The 20925-nt window shown below is 43.1% G+C and overlaps 1 protein-coding gene across 4 annotated transcripts in view; it reads left to right on the plus strand.

Moving 5' to 3' along the window:
- The window catches only part of abr (ABR activator of RhoGEF and GTPase), a 128723-nt gene that overhangs the window by 94635 nt on the left and 13163 nt on the right, over positions 1-20925 (plus strand). The window contains exon 1 of one of the 4 annotated variants that reach the window (XM_071460690.1): positions 18061-18623. The exons of the other annotated variants lie outside the window; for them this stretch is intronic. Coding sequence (XP_071316791.1) covers positions 18438-18623 — 186 coding nt within the window. The 5' untranslated portion in view covers positions 18061-18437. Of the gene's footprint in view, positions 1-18060; positions 18624-20925 lie in introns of those variants that run through there. 4 annotated transcript variants of the gene reach the window in all.

A 20925-nucleotide genomic window follows, 5' to 3' on the forward strand; every position in this document is an offset into this window, starting at 1 on the left:
TTAATGGTCCCAATTTGCCAAAATGTAAGCAGGCACAGGCTAAATAAATGGGCTCAATTTGTAGCCCACAGACACTAAAAAAACACTATACTACACATTGACATCCACCAAACCCCCCAAATTATTGGAACCAGACCAGCACAATGCTGGCGTCCACGTTGTTGAGTCTGTCACTTAAGACATCGTGGCCAACCCCATGTGGTGCTGTACTGAATGTACTGCTAGACAGCGTTGCGTATCTCAAGTCTGTGAGTCTACATGTTGTGTGCAGTGTCCTGTCCTGTACGTAGCTCACTGCTGCAGCCGCGTGTGATGCTCCTGTTATTCATTCAGTCACGTAGCATCAGCTGCCCCTTTACCCCCCATCATCCCTGAGACTCTCTCACCTCCCTCTGCATGATGCTGAGGGTTGTTTTTATTGGTGTGTAATCTGGGGTGAGCACATGTCAAACCCCCCCCCCCCAATTCTGACAGTGTTATCATGCCTTAATAAGCAGTAACCTGATAGTTTTGAACGGTTTCATGGAGATAATGGGAGCCAGAGAAGTCGAGCACAAGGAACAAAAGGAAAAAGGGCCGATGAAGCTGTTTGTTCCTGGCAGCTCTTAGCTCCTTCTCCGAAGCCAAGGAGCTGAACAGGGGTGCACGCATTAGCCTGCGTTAAAACTACTGGTGCAGAGGGGTTGTAAAGTCTGAAGCGAGTATCTTATGTGCACTCTCGTTCCCACTTAAAAGCCAAAGCTGTTCCCTCTACATGAAGCATTAGATGCAAAGTTTGACATTTACATGCTATGTGAAGGGTTTATGGTCAAAGTGCCGTTGTTTGCGCTGAGAGCAGACCGGCCATCTGCAGAATTAGCAGTGAAGTTTGTGGACCAGTGGCTCCCAGCCAGTGCAAAAAAGGGTCTGATCTAATCTTTGAGCGGTGGATAAAATAGCATGCCAACATCAGGCTGTCATGAGAGTGAAATAAAGCCTGGTGAGTGTGTTTAGAAATATGCACACAATGTACAAATAGTGAAGAAAATGTTACCAGAAAACCATTGAAAGTAGCAGGCAGGGACAATAACACAGGAAATAGGCACAAAATTAAAATTCTTTATTTATTTTAGTCATCATAAGAAAACAATTTCTAGACTGTGCTGCAGTGTAGCGTATAATTTACACTGAGCGGAACAAAATCAGTTTTTTCTCTGGTTTGTTTTCAATGGGAACTGCCTGAGACTCCTAACATTTTTTTCCAGGATGTAATTTCTGTTAAAAATCCTGCCTGTGGGTCCTGCAGCGTGGTGGTATGTCATGTAGTATTTGTTTAGAACATGGTGCTGAGTGGTTTTAATAAGGGTGTGTGTGTGTGTGTGTGTGTGTCCACGCTTGTGAAGGAGGAAGTGAAAGTATTAATGTAAATTAGTGTCGAATAGATGGCATCATCTATTTTCTTTCTGTCTGCTGTCATTTAGGGCTGTGATCTGTCATGTTTCCATCGTAAACACCCCCTGCAGCCATACACACACACACACACACACACACACACACACACACACACACACAGCTGTCAGCAACACTAACAGATGGGACTCTGCTGTGTGTGTTCAGGCCCAGGGAGACAAACTACAGAATCACCCATACACACACAGTGGGTGATGTCCTAATGCATTGTAAATGATATCAATAACTTCAGCCTGCTACATTACCTGGTGTTTATTAAGGCTGTGCTTCCTTTGTCTGGCTAGGTGTGTGTGTTGGGGTGGGGGTTGCAGAAGGACAGAGAGTGTGTATATTCATTCAGGAACATTCACTGCTCTTTTACTCCTAAACCTGCTTATTTTATACTTCATGTTCCCTCTACAGATTTTTCAGCACTGGTTTTTAATGAGGCTCATCCCTCATAGTCTGTCTGTGTTTGAGCATACGGCGCTTTTTTTATTGATGAGTCCCAATTAAGCCGACTTCCTCATCAAACGATCCTTGATCAGTGGAGCTGATAGCAGCATTTTGATGGATTTTTACACTTTCCTTGTCATCTTCCCTAAAAGAAACCCCTCCGTCACAACTCCCTCTTAGACAGCCTTTGTTCCCACTCAGAATATCCACTCCACTCCCTGCCACTTGGGACATGCATGCCCTAAATAACTACACGCGATCCTGTAAGCATTCTTAGATCATGGAAACAAGCAGGTACCCTCTTTCTCTTTGTGAGTAGAATAGGAAAAATCCCTGACACATTTGATCAACATTTGTCATCCAGCTTAATGTTTTTGTTTTTGTTTTGTTTTTTCTTGGATTCAGATGGTTGTGGTTCAAAGCTCGAGGAAGTATAATGTATAGTTTTGATGCCATCTTCTCACAGAAAAGATGTTAATCATGTAGAGAAAGTAGACTTAACTACATTTGTTTTGTGAGCCACAGTTTGTTGTACTTGTTCTGCTTTTAGTCTGTATAGTCTGCTCCATCATTACTAAAATCACTGAGTTATAATGACAGATTCACTCCAGTCTAATCCAGTCTTTTGTATGTGTCTGTGAAACTAGAAAAATACAAATTTTATGAGAATCTTTTAAATAAAAATTGTAAGTCTCATGTTACCTCAAGTTGGAGGAAATTACATCCACAGATTGTGAAAGTGGTGGATTGACCGACAGACCAACATTGCCACCCCTAGAGCCACATTGGCTCAAAACACAATAAGTTTCACTTTGGAAAATGTTGAGCAAAATCTGACTAAACTCTGAATCTAATCAGTTACAGTACGAGTGAAGGGACGCCAGAAATTGTTAAAATATCAGCGGCTGGACTCTGTGCAAGCCGGAGGCGTTGGGCAGACTTTTGATTCAAGTTTAAAGAGTGAACTGTGAACTGTGTAGGAAGAGCAAAGCAGCAAAGCTGTGCTGTAGCTGTTGAATGAGTGAGGACCCTGTGAAAGAGTAAAATGAGACTATAAAAAGGCTGTTAAAGGCCAGAGGATCTCTGTGTGACCTCCTTCACATCGCTCTGTCTCCATGGCGTTTATTCCCTCTCTGTCTTTTCTGCAGCAGAAAATGCAAACACACTGCTCTACTATGAACCTCCAAGATGCTGAGAGCAAGCCGCTTGGTAATTGCTCCTCATTATAACATTACATAATCTTTCAGGGAAGTGTAAGGGATCGACAACAGATGTATGATTTCCTACCATGAACTTGCACATGTAGCACATGTGGAGAGGGCGGTTAGAGAGACACAGAAGAGAAAGAGATAGAGAAAGAGAGGAGGAGTGAGAGCCCCAGATGGTGGCCAATTATGTGATGCTGAGAGTTAAAGTGAGAACAAAGGAGCTCATCACAGCCTGACAAATGAAATGCTCTCCAGAGAGACGCAGCGAAATCTCTCCACGCATTTATTAACGCCCTTTTCGTCTTGTGGAAGAGTCAGGGTTCAGAGATAATTGGAAACAGTCTTGGGGGGGGGGGGGGGGGGGGGGTGTCAGCTAATACAAAGAGTGTCATATTTGAACAGAGAGGCCGTCAATTGTGTTGAGATAAAACTGTGAGAGGGATGAAAACGTCTTTGTCCAGCCAAAAGAGCGCCAGTTGTGCACTCAGTCCAATCAGGATCAGTTGTTTTTTAAATTTCACTCTGCCTCTTATTTTTAAGCTGCTTAGCAGCGTTGGAGTGTGAGAGTCGAGGAGAATAATACAGAGGCTGTGCAGTTAGAGACAAGAACACAGAGAGAAGTTAGAGGTGGTCATTAATGGTGGCAAGTAGACTTTTTGTTAACACCCCAACATCTCGCCGTCTTTGTCACACTTCTGTGTTTAAAACAATCATCTCTCACCCAGTGCTCATGGTAGGAGACGCTGTAAGCAGCATTTTTGTCATTTAAAAAAGAAATCACACTTTTATTTGTGTTTCGTCTTTTGTGGATTCTGTAACAACAGTTTCTTTGAATTCAGGGACGTTTCAAGTTTAATTCAGGCTTCTTTCCTTGGTCCAGGGAATTCTTCTTCTCCTTCTAATTTACATACAAACCTCACATACACACATTCCTTGGCTCCTCTCAAGCTGTGGATTTATAGACAACAGATGACATTGGGGGAAGAGATTCACCTTATCCCTCTCATCACGGTCCCAGTCTGACTCCCTCAGGGATAAAGCTCATTTCATGCTTGGCTCTGCCCGCCAAGCTCACAACAGGCTCAGCCCAAGGACTGTCCAGGTCTCACCTCAGCTGTAGGTCTGAGAAATCCCTGTGTGGTCAATGGATGGATCAATGTCCTGTGTGTTAAAGTCAAAGGAGATAAAATGCTTTGGTTCTGTCCTCTTTGAGCCATTCCCAGGTTTCACCTGTTGTTTTAGACTATTCTTATCTGAAATTGTGTTTTTTAGAACATGTAAGTTTTGTTTTGCCATAAGAACTTTGGGCAGAAATTAGCTGCTTTGTCAGTGTCTGGATTGGTGATAATTACATCCTTTGCTTCGGAGTTAGAAACAGAAACAGAATAAGTTGAATAGTTTTGTTATCTTGGAAAATGCCTTTCTTTTGCTTCTTTCTGAGAGTTAGATGAGAAGAGTGATATCACTCTCATATCTGTCCGTTACATATGAAGCTACAGCAGCATGTTAGCTCAGCTTAGCATACAGACTGGAAACAGCAGGAAACTGCCAGGCTGACTCTCTCTGAGGAAAACTCATCTGTTTAGCAGTACTTCTAAAACTCACACCAGGACCTAACACCAGTAGTAAATTTATAAACTCACTTTATATCTTGGTTGTTTAATTCAAACAAAAATAGTGACATTTTGGTTTTATTGGTTGTTGTGTTGCCTTCATGTTGTCCTGCAGTCTTTATGCTAAGGTAAGGCCCTCAGCTGCAGGCTGTCACCTTTAATTTAACAGACGAACGTGAGAGCAGAATCAGTCTTCTCATATAACTCTCTGCTACTAAGCTAATACATATATTTTCCAAAAATGTTTAACTGTTCCTTTTAAGAAGCCCCCCCTCTCTCGCCCACACTTTCCTCCCTCATTCTTGGTTAAGACACCCCTCACTGTCTCTCTGCCTTCTTTCTTAAGCAGATTTCACATCACTGCCAGAACCATGTCTGTGACCACCAGATGCAACTCTGTCTTTTTTATCCCCAGAATACTTTCTCCCCTCTCCGCCTCCCTCTCCCTTCTCCTCTTGCTGTTGTTGGCAGCCTTCCGGCCAATATTAAAGTAAATGGGCCCAAGCAACACACTGTGTCCCAGCGTGGAGAGCCCGCTCTGGCTTTCAAGTGGCCAGTCGGGGGACCAGAGCTGTTTCTACAACAGTGAGATGTGATGGATATCCATCTGTAGCTGACGTTTGCTCTGGGCTACGCTTGTTTTCAACCCCCACACAGTACACCGGGGAAGCTGGTGATCAGGTTGGACAGTTCTGAAGTTGTAGCATTTACTCAGATGCAGCTTTACAATGCTCCTCTCAGCTGTTTGTTTAGATGTGATGATTGTGCAGGAACTACAATGCTTTCCACATGGCCAGAGCTGGGGTCTGTGATTGAGCAAGTATTTGCCTACTGTGGTTCTGCACCTCATTATGCAGGATGGTTGATGTGCAGCGGGGCCTGTATGAGGTCTGGTTTGGAGATATGGTGTCTGCACCAGGAGTAAATGGAATTATAATGACTAGCACAATGTTTTCTTGTCAATGCTGAATTGTAGAGGTATTAATCCAAAGCACATGCAGGAATTGCCAAACTTTGTAACTTGTTTTACATCTTTTTTTGGAGAAGTTCTCATAGCTTAAGCCTTCTGCAGGATTCAGTGCCCTGGTCAAGCACACTTGAGAAGGCTCGATGGGTGCTTGTGTTGCAGGGTGACCTCCCACTTCACCACACTTCCCACTACATCCTGCTACTGTGTAGCATTTCACTCTAAACGTTTCACCAGAAGTGTCCACAAGAATCTGTCAGGTAGTATAGCGTGTCAGAGGGATCACTGACATCCTGGTTTTCCAGTCTGCCACCTCAGGAGAAGCTTTGTGAAACATCATGATCTGATGACAGTGTTCTGTATCAGCAGAAGTCGTTCAGGTCTAATGATGCTCAGATAATTAGGTAGATGAGAGAAACAGCTGAGAAACAGCAAATGGTTTGACCAACATGGTCATATGAGATGTTTTCCAGTCACATTTCCAGTTTATTGTTCATTCACATCCCTGCTGGAAATTCCAACAATGTTTGAAAGATGAGCCTCACCACGCTGTCTGCCAAGAGCCATGTGTGTGTATGTGTACTCATTGCTAGGGTGCTCCTTGTCCTTGAGCCCCACAGTCTTTGTCTAAGTAACTATATACTGTATCTGTGTGTATGCCTCAGTAAGCTGTCAGATCTGTCTTTATACGCTCTGCTGGGCCCCTAAAGCCCCAAAAGCTTTCACGCTGCCACTGTCCGTGAGTGAAAGCACCATCAGCACTCTGCTCTTGAAGGTTTACTATGATTATGCTGGTTTGTAAAGGGAGAGTGTTCGTAATTTCTAATTTCCAAGCTCGTCAGTTTCAAAAATCTCTGGTTGATACCTTGTGCTTGGCTTGTGATCCTTCTTACACCACATGAGGCTGAAACAGTAGCTGACTCTTAATCAGTAGCTTGAGGTACTGCAGCTGTTATTTTTGGGTTGCTGCGTGCACTTTTTTGCATGCAAAGTGTTGCAGAGGCATCTGCTCGACTGCTGTAGAGATTTAAGTGCGTTCATGGGTGAGTCAAGAGAGAAAGCCCCCAGCCACAAACACACATACTGGGAAAAATGAGTGGACTCTGAAAACTGCTGGCTGAGGAAAATACAGTTATTAATAGCGTTTGTCTCAGGCTTGAAGGGAGATTTAATGCGAGTTCAAGGTCCCTAAAATAGTGCTTTTAGCCTGTAGCCTTATCTAGACTGTGACCTTAACCCTAATGTAAGCATGGGCTGATGTACAGTGGCGGAGATGTAGTTTATGAGATCCAGATTTAGACCTTACCATAACATTACAGTGGGTCAAAAGCAAATAAACAGCGGCATCCAGTGACTTCAAGACAGCTGATTATATTGTACGTTTTGGTCTTTGTTAGCTCGATGTTATTTCTGGCAAAAAAAACTATCCATTTTTAACAGTAGCTGTCTAAATATTACACAGAAATAATTTAAAAGTACTTCACATATAAGTGCTGTATGAATTTTGTAAGGCTTGGGTATCAGGCTCAGCAGTTTCAGGTCCTGGCTCAAACCTTGGTGCTTTCGTGTTTGTTTTCCCTCTCTTCACATTTCGGCGAGTCCTGATGACCTTTCCATACTCCTTCAACTCCACCTGTCTGAGCGGGACATTATCTCTGAAAATGTACAAGAACCTGACGGATCATAAACGTACAGAATCTACACTCTGAAAACCCCCAGCTACCTTCAGAGGATCAACCTTTCATTACTTTGGTTATTGCAAAGATTTGGAGTTGTTGTTGCATCTATGACTTCCCATGACATTATGCTATTCATATGGCAGGACCGTGAACGGTGCCAGGCGTTTGATCCTGCTTTATGACTTCCTGTCCCAGGGCGAGGGAGGGAGACTGCCCTTTTCCTGTTCGGACTGTACAGACTGCATGAACCCTGAGCGCTGCTGGTGTACTAATCACACAAGCTCTTATCTCATTTGTTTGTTTTTTGTTCATTTTTTAAAAATCAGTCAATATCAAAAACCCCTTCCATTCTCCCTCCAGTCTGAAACTCCAGCCTTATTAAATCGGGTTCTGTGCTCTTAATGTCTTTAAAGTCACAGTCGTAGCTGATAAACAGCCACATTCCAGTTCTGCTTTACAGATGTGCAGCCAGGCTCACAGCTGGCCACCCTGACAGGTGTTTATCTTCGCTAACAACACAAAGCATTCCTCACTTGGCAGATATACAGACCATGTAATGAGTTAAAAATTATGTAAACATGTAAACAGTAATGATTATGAGGTGCTTCTACATTTTGTGTATCTTCTTCCAGCACCTTAATAACAAGTCTCTTTTTATTGGCCTCTTCTCCTTCTGTCCTGGGACCTCAGTATCGGGCTGCTCTTTGCCACCACAACTTAGGCTAATGATGATGTAATTGTTTTCATGTGGAGGCCATGTCTCTAAAGTCCCTGCAGACTCCCCACGAGGATGTTTTGAACTTGTCAGCTGGGTAAAAGATGAGATCATTGCCAGTGCAGTTAACTAGTGTTTATGGCCTCACCAGACCCAGGGCCAGTGCTGCGGAGCAGGCTGACACCCACATGTAACATGTCAGGAATCAAAGCTTTTCAACTTGACCTTCAGCCTTCTTCACACATTAAAGGATGTTAAACCTCTATTATACTCTCTATGGAGAAGAACAGTGTTTCTGGTAATGGCTGCAATTCAGGCACTTCCTTAAAAATGTTCTGAAGTTATTTTACAAAACCTGAATATGGTAGAGTTTGAAAGTAGCCACTGTAAAATACTCCTCTATGAAATTAGCCACTAAAATGCACCAGGTTAAATAACCCTGCACAATAACACTGCTCCCTCTCTGTGTATTGCTTTGCTTGAAGCAACCTGTTGCATAACCAGCGTGTCGTGCTGAATTCATATGAGCAATCTTTTAAAAAAAAAAAACAAAACAAAACAAAAAAAACATCCCTGGCAGGAGCATTAAATGTGTCGATCTGGCGGGGGCGCCAGCTCGAGTGTTTACCTGCTCCCTGTGCTGGTCCTGCTTTCAAAGAGCTGAGTGGGTGTTTATGAAGGAGGGCGCCTCAAAAGTCTATTTCACAGAGTCACAAATTTGAATTATGTAATGTAATGTGTGTTGTATAATAGCCGGGAGAGGGACGTGTGCTGTATGTGTGTTCCAGGAGCAGCGGAGGAGTTGTTTGGGTTGCTTGCATCTCTGCCCACTTTCGTCTTCTCCTCTCCTTCCAGTTTGACCTGATGATGATTCACACAGCCAGCATGAAGACGGCAGGTCAGAGCTGGTTAGGTAGAAGCCACCGTGATCCGGCCACACTCATCCTGCCACTGGCTGCGTGGTATCGATCATAAGTAGAAAACGCTCTTGTTTAGTTCGTAATCTGTCTCCTTTATCTGTGAATTGGAAGGAGAAAGCGAGGAAAGGTCGAGGATCAAAGCGGAGTGAAGGAGGAAGAAGAGACAGAGTGGTGTGGCACATCAGAGACGGAGCGGTTAGCTGCAGCTCCTTCTCATGAAGCCTGAGGTGGTGTGTCTGTGCTGCCCCGCTAACACTGTTACACAAAGACTGGTCATCATAACAACCCAGTCACCAGGGTGCTTGTTAGGAGCTTCATTGATTGAGTCATAGATTTTTCCATCTACAGCTGACTTGTCCTCTGCTGATATTTTATTTCATAATCTTTTTTACACGTTGTCTGTGATGGAAGGAGGAGAGAGTGGGAGGGTGTGGATGCTGCTGTGAATTAGTTAACAGAATAACTGACCCAGTTGTGCTGGTGAAAGAAAATGTCAGAGTTTATGAAGCAGATTTTTTTTTTTGATGATGGGGGTTTTATATCCTTCATTAAGAAGTGCTCTCAGTTGTCTGCCCACTGTGGAGAAAGTGCACAACGTCAGTCACATTTTGTGCTGATAATAATTTGTAGAAATTACAGGTCGTGCAATCCAGTCTTTGTTTCCCTTGCTGCTGTATTTGAAGGAAGAGTTCAACATTTTAGGGAAACTGGATGAGATCATGAACACCACTGTCATGTTTGTATGTTAAAGCCACAGTGACTTAGCTTAGCACAATAACTGGAAATGGGGAAACAGAAAAAACTCAGAAGTGAACAGATTATATCTTGTTTGTTTCATCTAAATTGTAGTTTTACAGGATGTTACTTGTTAGACTGTTTCTTGACCCAGAGTAGTGACCTCCTGGTTACCTGGCAACTTTATGGTGATGTTAAATGCTAGTTTAAGTTTGGAGTATTAGCATCAATCCCAGCCTCCCTTCATAATAGTGGTATGTCATAGAAAAAGTGTCATTAACACACTTTCAAAAACTTTCCAAGAATGATAAAAAGCACTGAGTTGGTTTTGACACAGAATACCGCGGCTGTGTACTTGTATAAGACATGGTCTTATCCGAGCCATGCTCAAATTTGTTGTCTGGCAGCACATTTTACTGTGACCTCCCGTTGCGTAATACTTTCTCATCTCATTTGATGTCATTCAACATCATCCTGTCACCTCCTCCTCACTGATAGTCCCATCTCCCTCCTCCCTGCCCATGTAATCTTCCAGGTGGCTGCGTCCAGTCAGCCGCGGGTTTACACTTCAGAGTGAATTATTCAAGCAGGTCGTCCTGTGAGGCTGTGCTCTCCTCATCACTGCAACTGGGTCACACAGCTCAGATGTAACACAGCCTTGTCCCAGTCAAGCAGAGATCACAACTTCACTGTGGTGGCTTCACAACCACATCGCACTAAGGGACAGGGTGGCATGTATGAAGAAATCACACCCAACTCCCGTCTGCATCAGAAAAGGCTGCTAAAACACAGAAGAATGTGTCGTGTGTCCCCCCACACCCCCCAAATCTTACTTCTTGGGTTTGTCCTATTTTCACAGATTAAACTGTGTCTGTGTCCTCACATGACCAAATCTGGAGCAAAATACTGCGAGTCAGTGCTCTGTCCAGAAATACCTCGACACAACAGTGATGGCTGAACCTGCCATGGAAAGATTTCTTATCATAACGTCCTCCCCTACTGGCTGCGAAGGAAAAATAGACCCAGATACTGAGGATTATGTAGTTTCATGATGCTGTGGTGCTTTATCAGTAATTTATTATTATTAAAACGTTATTTTATTTCACCACTTTCGCTTTCAAAAATGCTAATTTGGCTTGTGCAGCTTAAACTCTATTTTTTATTTTGTGTTTTTATTTAAAGCAAACCCGAGTTTCATCTTTGCTGAATTTGTGTGCTGCAGTGTTTGCCAGAAATGGGTGGATCAGTCGTAATTAAAGAAAGTTCACTGTGTTGTTTAGCTGTAATTATCTTCACAGAGTGAACAAATACACTTTGAGCCAAGGAACGACACATTTGAATTCTGCTGTTGATTCTGCGTCTGATGTTGTGTCTTTTTCAGATGTGACTCTGCCACAAAGAGAGATCCACTTGATTGCTAGATTTCCACTGTTGGGCTGACTTGTTCAGTGTTGCCCATGATTTACATTATCAGTGCCTCCTGAGTTCTGACTTTAAATTAATACAAAGCAACATCTGTTTCCTTCCTCTGTGCAGACATCAGAGTAAATCAGACAGAATAAATCAAAAGTGAAGCGACAATCAGCAAATTAAGTGGAAGTATAAATCTCTACAGATGTGAAGAACATCATGTATAGAGTGTGACCTCAGTGTTTGGATGGAGGTTTGTCATCCAGAACCTGCAGCGTTACTGCTTCACCATTTGCTCTTGCATCACTCTGCTTCTCAACCTCTTGCTGTGCTTTGTTTGCTCTCGCTCAGTTTCTCTCTCTCTCTCTCTCTCTCTCTCTCTCTCTCTCTCTCTCTCTCTCTCTCTCTCTCTCTCTCTCTCTCTCTCTCTCTCTCTCTCTCTCTCTCTCTCTCTCTCTCTCTCTCTGTGTCCTTGCCTGCATCCAAATGTACTCATCAGACTCTAAAATATTCTGAAGTGAAAAAAACACACCAGTTATAAAAGGCTTTTCTGCTGAGTTGTGGGCAGATTAACCTGTAAGTAAATTTCAAGGCTTTAAATATCTGCGTGTATTCATAGCTTTTCATATCCTGGATGCTTTGTTTTTCCGCCCACTCTCCGTCTCTGACAGGATACATGCACGCGCTCCTCTTCTCATCCCAACCACACCCAACAACACACAACAGACTCGGGCTACATGCTAATGAAACCTCCTCCTTGCTCTTCCTTTTTTCTTCCCTCCACACTCTCCGTCATCACTTTTGTTCCAAAGTGCTTAATAAGTGATGGAGCAGTTAATCGGACAAAGATGCCCCCCCATCAGCTCAGATGAAAGAGAGGCAGGAATAATCTGTAGAGCACCCTAAGGCTGTGATTTCCCACCCTGCCAAACCCCCCTCCCACCTCTGCACTCCCATCTTAGCGCTCCCACTGTACCCTGAAGGACCCTCCCTCAAATGCCCTCCTCACACACACACACACACACACACACACACACACACACACACACACACACACACACACACACACACTTCCTTTTTCGCTCCATTCCCCCTCCTCTCGCAGCAGGAAAGATCAAAGAGGTGGAGTGGGTCATCCCATAAACATACTTATAGAGACCCTTCAAATTAAATCTGATTGAATTATCCGCTCACAACATGGCTTGTGGCCATCAGTGTCACCCAGCCCATCAGTCAGCCAGTCACAGGCCTCAGAGAGCAGAGTGTACATGATGAAAACACAGCACTTGTTATTTTTGATGAGTAAGTTAAATAAGAGCTGTTCCCTTTTTTTTATTTTTTATTTTTTTTTATTTTATCGTTGTGTCCCAAATGTTAACCTCTGTTCTCACAGGGATTTACAGTGGGAGTGGTACAGAGCTGAGGTCTGGAATATAAATGCACTCACACAGTTTCGGTGTTAGATTGTGTAGCACGGCTGCAGTTTAAAACCTGTGAGAAACCAGTAACATCTGCATTTTGGTGGAGATCAGAATTACTCTTTCAATTGTCAATATCTGACAATATATATCCATAACTAATCTTATGATATGGTATCTTATAGTGATTATCTACTAATTTGCTGAAAGTTACATAGATGAGATGATCAAAACCACTCTCACATCTGTACGTTAACTGTGGAGCTATAGCAAGGAGTCAGTTAGCTTAGCTTAGCATAGAGACTGGAAACAGGGGGAAACAGCTAGCCTGGTTCTGTCCAAAAATATGGTGTAGTCCAGAGCTGCTCCGGAGTTCCTGGAGTCTTAGTTATAATTATTGAGCTTTAGAGGTGCTGGTTGGACATTTTTGAGCCTAACTTTGAAGTGAGTCGGGATGTATTTTTCCTCACACTTCCAATCTTTATGTAGCTTTGTAGTTAACACTCAGATATGAAAATGGTATCAATCTCCTCTTCTAACTATTGAGGGAAAAAAAAAAGCAAATAAGCCTATTCCCAAATTATCAATAATCAAAATATTCCTTCAGCAACGGAAACACCAGCCATCCAAACAAAAGACAGGACAAGACAGAACATTCAACCTGCACAGTGAGAGGATCTGAGCCTTAGACCTTCTTACTGCGAGGAGAGACACAGTGGAGCTAACTATTCAAAAATCTGTAGTTGTTTCACAGTTAATGTCAAATGTTCCAGCTCTGACTTCACATGTAATTTATGGCTAACTCTCATCACACATGGTTTGTTTCACACAGTGAAGGTCAACGCCAACATATTTACAGGCAGATGTGTAACAAGCAAGTACAGTCACAGCAGCTTGTTACATGGCAAACACCTGTCTGAAGACTGACTTCATTAGAGTGCCAGGACCATCTCATATTCATTAACCAGGCATGGATTCAGAGCTGCTCCATATTCATGTCAGAGCAGCGTGGTCGTTAAATTGATCATTAATTTATCTCCGGGTCTCTGTGGTCTCCGTGATTGGCAGAGCAGTGCTGAACCCTGCAGGAGTGGAGGCCGGAGAATCGCCGAATCAACAGAATCACAGTGTTTTTCAGGGAGCGGCTGCACTCCGCAGATGGGGTTTGGAGTGGAAACCAGGACCTCGTTCAACACTCCCTTCCCCCCCTCTTGTCTGGTCATATGGAGCAGCTTTACGAGGGGCTGTGCCACCCAGGCCATCTATAATTAAGAGCCAGGACTGGTCCTGATGTCAGAGCGTAGGCACTCAATCCTGAACCATCTGTTCTCTCACCTTCTCATGTTTTATCTACATATTTGAAATTAAATACTAATACACTTTTTAATAGAATGTCTTTAAAAAAGCCCTTTAGAATAACAGGGTGTTAAGCAGGTTGTTCCTTGGACCCTGGAGCTCTTTGTTAAAATGGAAGAAAAGCAGAAGAAAAATGGAGTAGCTGGTCTCATCCAAAAGAAGACAAAAGTATCACCCAGAGCAAACTCATAATAGTAATAAATCACCAGAAAAAGAAAAGGGAGCCAGCAGCCACAGTATCAGGTGATCTCTGAAACACCAATGAGCACTTAGCACCAAACCTGGACCCAAAAATCATCTTGAGGATTACCACTTTTACTAATTACTCTCTTTTCTTTCATGTAGTCTCCTATTCCCACAAGAACTCTTAATCTTATCTCCCTGTTGAACTCCCTCCTCCTCTTCTTCTTCTTGCGTCTTTCCTCTTTTTATCATTCCCATGTCTCCCAAGCTCAAGGCCCCACGCAGTTCATCTCACAGTTAATTTATCTCCACAGTACATTTTTATCTATGCGAGGCCCTTTTTTGGAAAATAAGGGGCCATTATTTCGCTCTTCTTATGCACAGCAAAACCCATCCAACCAACAAAACCAGGGAGCTGAAATAGTTTGCTTCCAACAAGTTACAGACAAATATTATTGTGGCACATCGCTATCCTGTTATTATTTTTGCATTTAAATGTCACGTATGGAGTAAATGTGGGTTTGGGTGAGCTGTGTCAGTCTGTGTGCAGTCTGTGTAGATCTGCCAGGACTGTTTTAATGTATGTGGTGTTGTGTGAACCCACAGTATTCTGGGTTAACATGTCTGCATGTACAGTGCGTAGGCATGGTTTTGGTGCTATAAATAAGTCATGAGCTAACACTCCACAGAGAGTGGAGCAGTGGATATATGAATGTACAGTATGTGTTTGCTGGAGGAGTGCATACGTGCACACATGTGTTCGCTCTATGATTTTGTTGATGTGATGTGTTGTGACGTGTTGGACTCTGGTTGACCCGATCGTATAGACGCCTGAAAGCGGCTGCTACTCTACAGTGTAACTGTGGGTGTTTGTAAATGGAGCATTCTACGTGGCTGACCCAAAATGAGCAATCTCATGATTGTGACTATAGATATTCAGTCAAAAAAAAGTCATAGAAGAGTGTGCACAAGGAAACACTGGTGATAATGAAGATGATAACATGATTTATATCTTTCTTTTGTTTGGGGGCTGCACTGCTGTCAGTATCTTTGGACTTTCAGGCTTCCCTGATAGTTGAAAGTGAAACAAGCAGCCAAGACCATTTGAATACATGAGCAGAGCAATGTTAAAGTCAGGGATATACATATATATACTATACACTGTATATAGAGATGATATAACGTTTATATAACAGCAACTGCTGTGGCCAGTGAAGTGAAAATAACAAGATAACAGTTATTGCTAAACCATTGAGTAAGAGTACCACAAAACCAGAAGATTCATCAAGTCAGTGAGCGTGCTCAGTCGTGTCATTTTGCTGCAGCACTGACCCACATTTTGCTAATTAGCTAAGATCAGCCACCATCAGCTACATGTTTTTACAAGACCAGGGAAGGTTGCACCAACAAATTGTTGTTCGTATTGAACTGAAGAAGTGTGAATTTTACTGTTTATCATTTCTACTTTTCAGTTGTAAGAGAATGAATGTTATTTCTTCTGTCAAAAGTTACACAGTCTCACTTTAAAGTCTGTAGCTTCATAAACCGTGGCTCTTGGAAGTGTTGAAACCATTAGCCAATCAACAATAAATTGATAATCAAATAATAGTTAATGAGTGACAGTTTTGATTGTCAAAACATTGATCACATTAAAATCCCCAAAAAGTGGCAGGTCACAGCTTCTCACATGTGACAAGTTGCTTGTTTTGTGAACTGAATACTTAATTTTTTAGCTCTCGATGAGACAAAATAAGAAATTAGATGACATCTTCTTCAGCTTTTAAATCTTGACATTAATTTGTCGTTACTGTTCAGTCAACTAAACAGAGCTGCACCAGTCTGATGTGCTGGATCCATATCAGCGCTCATGCTGACCTCATTAAACGGTTGCGTATCCGCCACGACACGACTGATCCACATTAAATTCAGATCTTCATCTTCATGTCTTTTTAAAATTCGGTGTTTCTGCCGTTCTTAGTGCCACAGCTGTCCACGCAGTGAGGTGTACAGGAACAGGGATCAGATTGTTCCTCTGTGTTGAGGTATTGGAGAGAGAAAGTTGGATCAGAGCATCCATGTAAAGGATAAACTGACTCATTCGGGGCTGAAATGAAAAGAATATTTGAAATCATTCAGGTAATGATGAAGATTTATGTTTTTAATTTTCTGCTGATGTTGTCTCCTCAGTTGTTGCTGTGGTAGCAGACCTCCTCAGTGTCTGAAACATATGTAGCAGTGAACGTAAACACAGTTAAAACATACTCGTCTATTTCTGTCTCTCCCTTTCTCTCTCATCTTGCCCAAAAATATCCCCCGTCTCCCCACGGGGTTTTTTCTCTTCCCCCCCATTTGCAAAACATGGTTTTCCCAGACATTCCTTCCAAGATGTGACGCATGGAGTCTGTATATCTCATAGCTGAAAACACTGGGAGTTAAAAATACTCTGTGCCAAGGGTTGACTGAGGTCTCTTCTATATCACCCCCCCCCCCCCCATCATCCTCCTTGGCTGTCGGTCACTAAGTCAGACATACAGGCTGACTGTCCACTGTTTCGTCTTCACCACAGAATCACACACTAAGCCATAACACAGTGGTTTCAGACTGTCTGCTGCTATCTGAGACGGCTCATGATGACTGTGTTTACGGTGTGTTCAGAGCTCACATGGACTTCAAATTAAGTGGTGAAAATATTTCTCTGCTGTAGAAGAGGGAATTTCTGATCAATCATCACCTAGACCATCAATAATCAGACTTTAATGATCTCTTGGTACCATTGTACAGGAGGTATTGACAAATGTTTCCTCAGTGATTAAATCTGATTCTTCTCCATAGGAGAGAGAGAGAATTTACAGAGGAGCTGTTTATTGTAGAGCACATGTTTATGCATCTCACTTGCCATCCTAGTAAACACAGCTGTATCCCACCGTTTCTCTAGATCAAGGAAATTGTGTAACATGCTCCTCTCTTCTTATCTGAACCCGTTTATGAATCACTGTACAATCAGCAGGCGTCACACACCCTGCCAGTGCACACCAGCTCTGAATCATGACCATCGCTCAGCCCAGGAGACTCTGTCTGTGTCTGACTGGTCTGGAGGTTTTAAAATGCAGCCTCGTGCCTGTAACCTTTTCCCCAGCAGAATCTCCTCCCCACCCCTCGCTAATTCAAATGGGATGGGATGCGCTGGATGGAGATGGAGTTTGACAGGCATACACCGACTCCCCTGCCCCGATCGATCCTTTATACAGAGGAATACGCCTTTTAAGAGCAGCCAGCTCCAGCTGTCCTGTTGAATACAGATGGTGATTGGCTCTGCGTGTCTCCCAGGATGGTGCGAGCCTGCATTCATGTCCAGGTCTTTGAGTGACTTTACAATGTCAACACACACTTAGAGAAAAAAGGGTTAAGCGTTGTCGTGGAAAAATGCACACACACACATTCACAGTGAGTGGAGGGGAAATGGTGGAACTGCAAGAGTGTGGTGAGGAAGAAGAGGGTGGAAAGAAGGAAAATTGTGTCATGTTATCACATTTTGAGAAAATATGGAGGCTTTTAAGATTTACTAGATTATTACTGAGATGATGTTTTTGGATTATTTATCAATTAATTAATACCTTATCACCTTCTCTACCTCTTCCTCCCCATCACATTCCTCTCTCTCCGGTCACTTCCTGAGTGTGCTGACCAGCTCTGGGAAAGGTTGACAAGGGGTCAAAGCGCTGAGCAAAACACAGCGCAGCGTTTAGCAGTCCGTCGCTCCCTCCTTCTTTTCTTCTTTCCCTCTCCCTCTCTCTGCTCTCTGCCTCTTTTCTCATTGACTGTTTATTACTCCCTCCACCCCTCCCTCCTCTCTTTGGAGGTGTGTCCATCAACATCTGGAGAAGCAGGGCCACTCAGTGACAACGGGAGCTCATTCACTCCCCTCCTCGTCCTCTCTCTCTCTCTCTCCCTCTCTCTCTCTCTTTCTCTCTCTCTCTCTGCCTCGCTCTAGCGCTCTGTAGCTGTGTTTGCCGTTGTGGAAGTCAGATTGCACAGTGAGGAGATGTTGGCAGCTGACTGTGGAATGAGCTCAGAGACAGAGGCACCAACGTGGAATTATTATCAGGCTTATCAAGGAAGCCATGGCAGCAACTTGTTCTCCTATCTTTCATCACTCCTCTCTTTTTTGAAGTAAATATCAGCTGCGGGAGACTTTCTTCTTCTTTTTTTCTTGGTGAATACCCGGAGCCGCTCTCCAGCACTTAGTCTGAAAGAGGTTACGTGGGGATCCATCCTCCCTCCCTCCTCGTTTTAAGCGTCGCACTTCGTCCACCTGTGTTTTGGTGGGAGGGGGAATCAGAGGCTTTGGGATGACGGAGATCCTGGTGTCGGATGTAAACTTGAACTCGGTGTGTGAGCGCCTGGAGCAGCACTGCTGCGTGGACCAGAACCAGCACAATCTGTCCAGCCAGCCACAGACCCCTGTGCTCAAGAGGCACACCAACACCGGGGCCAAGCTATGGGGCCGCGTCCGCAGCAAGCTGCTCAGACAAAAGGTCTCTGGCTGACATATGCACACACACACACACACACACACACACACACACACACACACACACATCACATACATACACAAGCTGTGTTTCCTCTCTTTTATCTTCTCCTCTTTGCATTTGTTCTCTGCTGTTTATCACTCTGTCACTTCCATCTGTTTGCCCTGTCTCTTTTATTTCCAGTGAATCCCCCTCCATGTGCGTGCGCTCTCCCCCCCGTGTCTTTCTCTCAGCGCAGAGTTGACTATTGTTCTTATCTGATGGGTCTATTGACTGCAGTAGAGGCAATCATCCAGTGCTAAATAAAGAGGTGTGACCTGCAGCAACACCCACTAAAATCATATTTTTAACAATAACTTTTATTCATCCTTTTTTTCCCCTCCTTAAATAATTTTATCCTCAAATCACTGTAATAAATACTGTAAATATTTGTTACTAATCTTATGATTTCAGCTTCATTAATGTTTTGATAAATAACACTAAGAAGACATATTGATTCCCTGGATACTAAACTATACAATTTTACAATCAAGAGGTGAAAATCCCCACTGTGTATGTGTGTTTATGGAATAATCACTTCCGATAATATTCCTCCTCCCTGTTGTCATTCCGGTCACTCCCTGCATCCACCAGCCTTTGTTGGTCTTCATTTAAAGGTACTAGTGATGAGTACATGGTGTTTCCTAATAAAACTGTGTTGGTTGAGGTTGTGTTTCAGAATCAGAGCGGCTCCCTCTGCTGTTCGTGTCACGTACGGTCGTCTTCTGGCTGAACTGACCTAACGCTCCTTTGGCATTTCAAACACAGATATTTATTTTCCCTCCTCTGATTAACTGTCACATTCCTGAAACATGTGTCTGGCGTGTTTGTCATCATTGCAAAGGTGAAGCTTGGGTTAAACACTTTTCCAGTATTTAGCCAGTCATCTGCAGTTTTCCCCACAGTGTTTTGTTACACATAAACTATTGGTGCTTTTATTGTGTTTGCAAGAATTTTTTTTCTAATTCACTTGAGTTTTAGACCAAAATTAGATGGAAAACATAGCAATCACTGTGTTGTGCTATTACAGGATTGTGTTTTATTCAGGAGGGACAATTATTATCATGTGGTGAAAGCATTCAGGTTGGACTGAATGACCTGTGTGTTGAGGGATCTGTTACCCAAAGATGAGTGCACACGCAGGTTTGGTTTAAATGCAGGTTCTGGATGGTGACTCATGTGTGGGAGCAGGAAAGTGGTACCTTTTTTTTTCTCTTTTCCTCCAGATGCTTTTTGAATGTGGAAGACAGAGAGGAAGCACGTGAGCCTGTGCTGGTTCTCTGCATAGCTCTGCACACGCAGCTAAAACTATGACTAATGTCTGCAGATATGAGCCCTAGGTGTATTCCTCTTTTTTTTTTTATTTATTTAATTTCTCTGTATGTTTGCACGGTTATTCAGCAGTCCTCCTCCTCTTCATCAGAAGTGCATCGCCAGCATTTTGAGCTGTAATGAACCGGTTCAGAACAAAGTTGAGTGTCGGCTTGACCTTTGCTTCGCTGGTTTCCATTATTCAACAGGCCTGAGGACAGCTGACCACTGGTCATACTGAGCAGGATAAAATGGGAATTACATACTAACCCCAGGCTTTACTGCACTGACCCACAGCTCCTGTATTGATTCATTTTTCTCCTCTGTGTACACAAAGACGAATGTGACTGAGGAGCTTTCTGTGTTTCGTTTCTGTCCAAATTTGGCAGCATTTCAGTTAGTTACATGTGATCCTGCCTCCCAGCTCCCACCCTGCGCAGAAATCCCCGGTCACCCAACTTCTCTGTAAAGTCCCATTCATCCATTCATCCATTCATTCATTCTGAATGCGCCCTTGAATGCCAGGTTTTATGAGCAAACTTGTGTTGCAGTTTTTCTGTGCTCAGTTGTCTTTAGATCCTATCAGCTCTTCTACTATGTCCCCCACCCCCATCGCTGCACTTCTGCCTCTACATGAGGGTGAACGCTGTTTGATGATGGAGAGGCAATAATGTTAAATCATCTGAAATGGGAACATGTCAGGGGGCCTGCATGTGCAAAAAGTATTTAGAAACAACCAAAACTGAAGTCTGAAAAATCTTTAAAAATGTTCCTTCCTTTAAGACAGGACAGGGTTAATACAGTGTTTTTCTATACATATATCTTTAAAAAAACATTTGAACATAATTTCCTTTTTATTATTTTATTATAGATCTGCAATTTCATCATTTTATAGCTTCAATCAGCCGTGTTAGAGTGGAAATGGCTTGTTTTTTCTAGCTTTATTTAGCTTTTT

The sequence above is a fragment of the Trachinotus anak genome, unplaced genomic scaffold, assembly GCF_046630095.1.
Source record: "Trachinotus anak isolate AG129_WGS33_773 ecotype Australia unplaced genomic scaffold, CSIRO_AGI_Tana_v1 ptg000024l, whole genome shotgun sequence".
Classification (NCBI taxonomy): domain Eukaryota; kingdom Metazoa; phylum Chordata; class Actinopteri; order Carangiformes; family Carangidae; genus Trachinotus; species Trachinotus anak.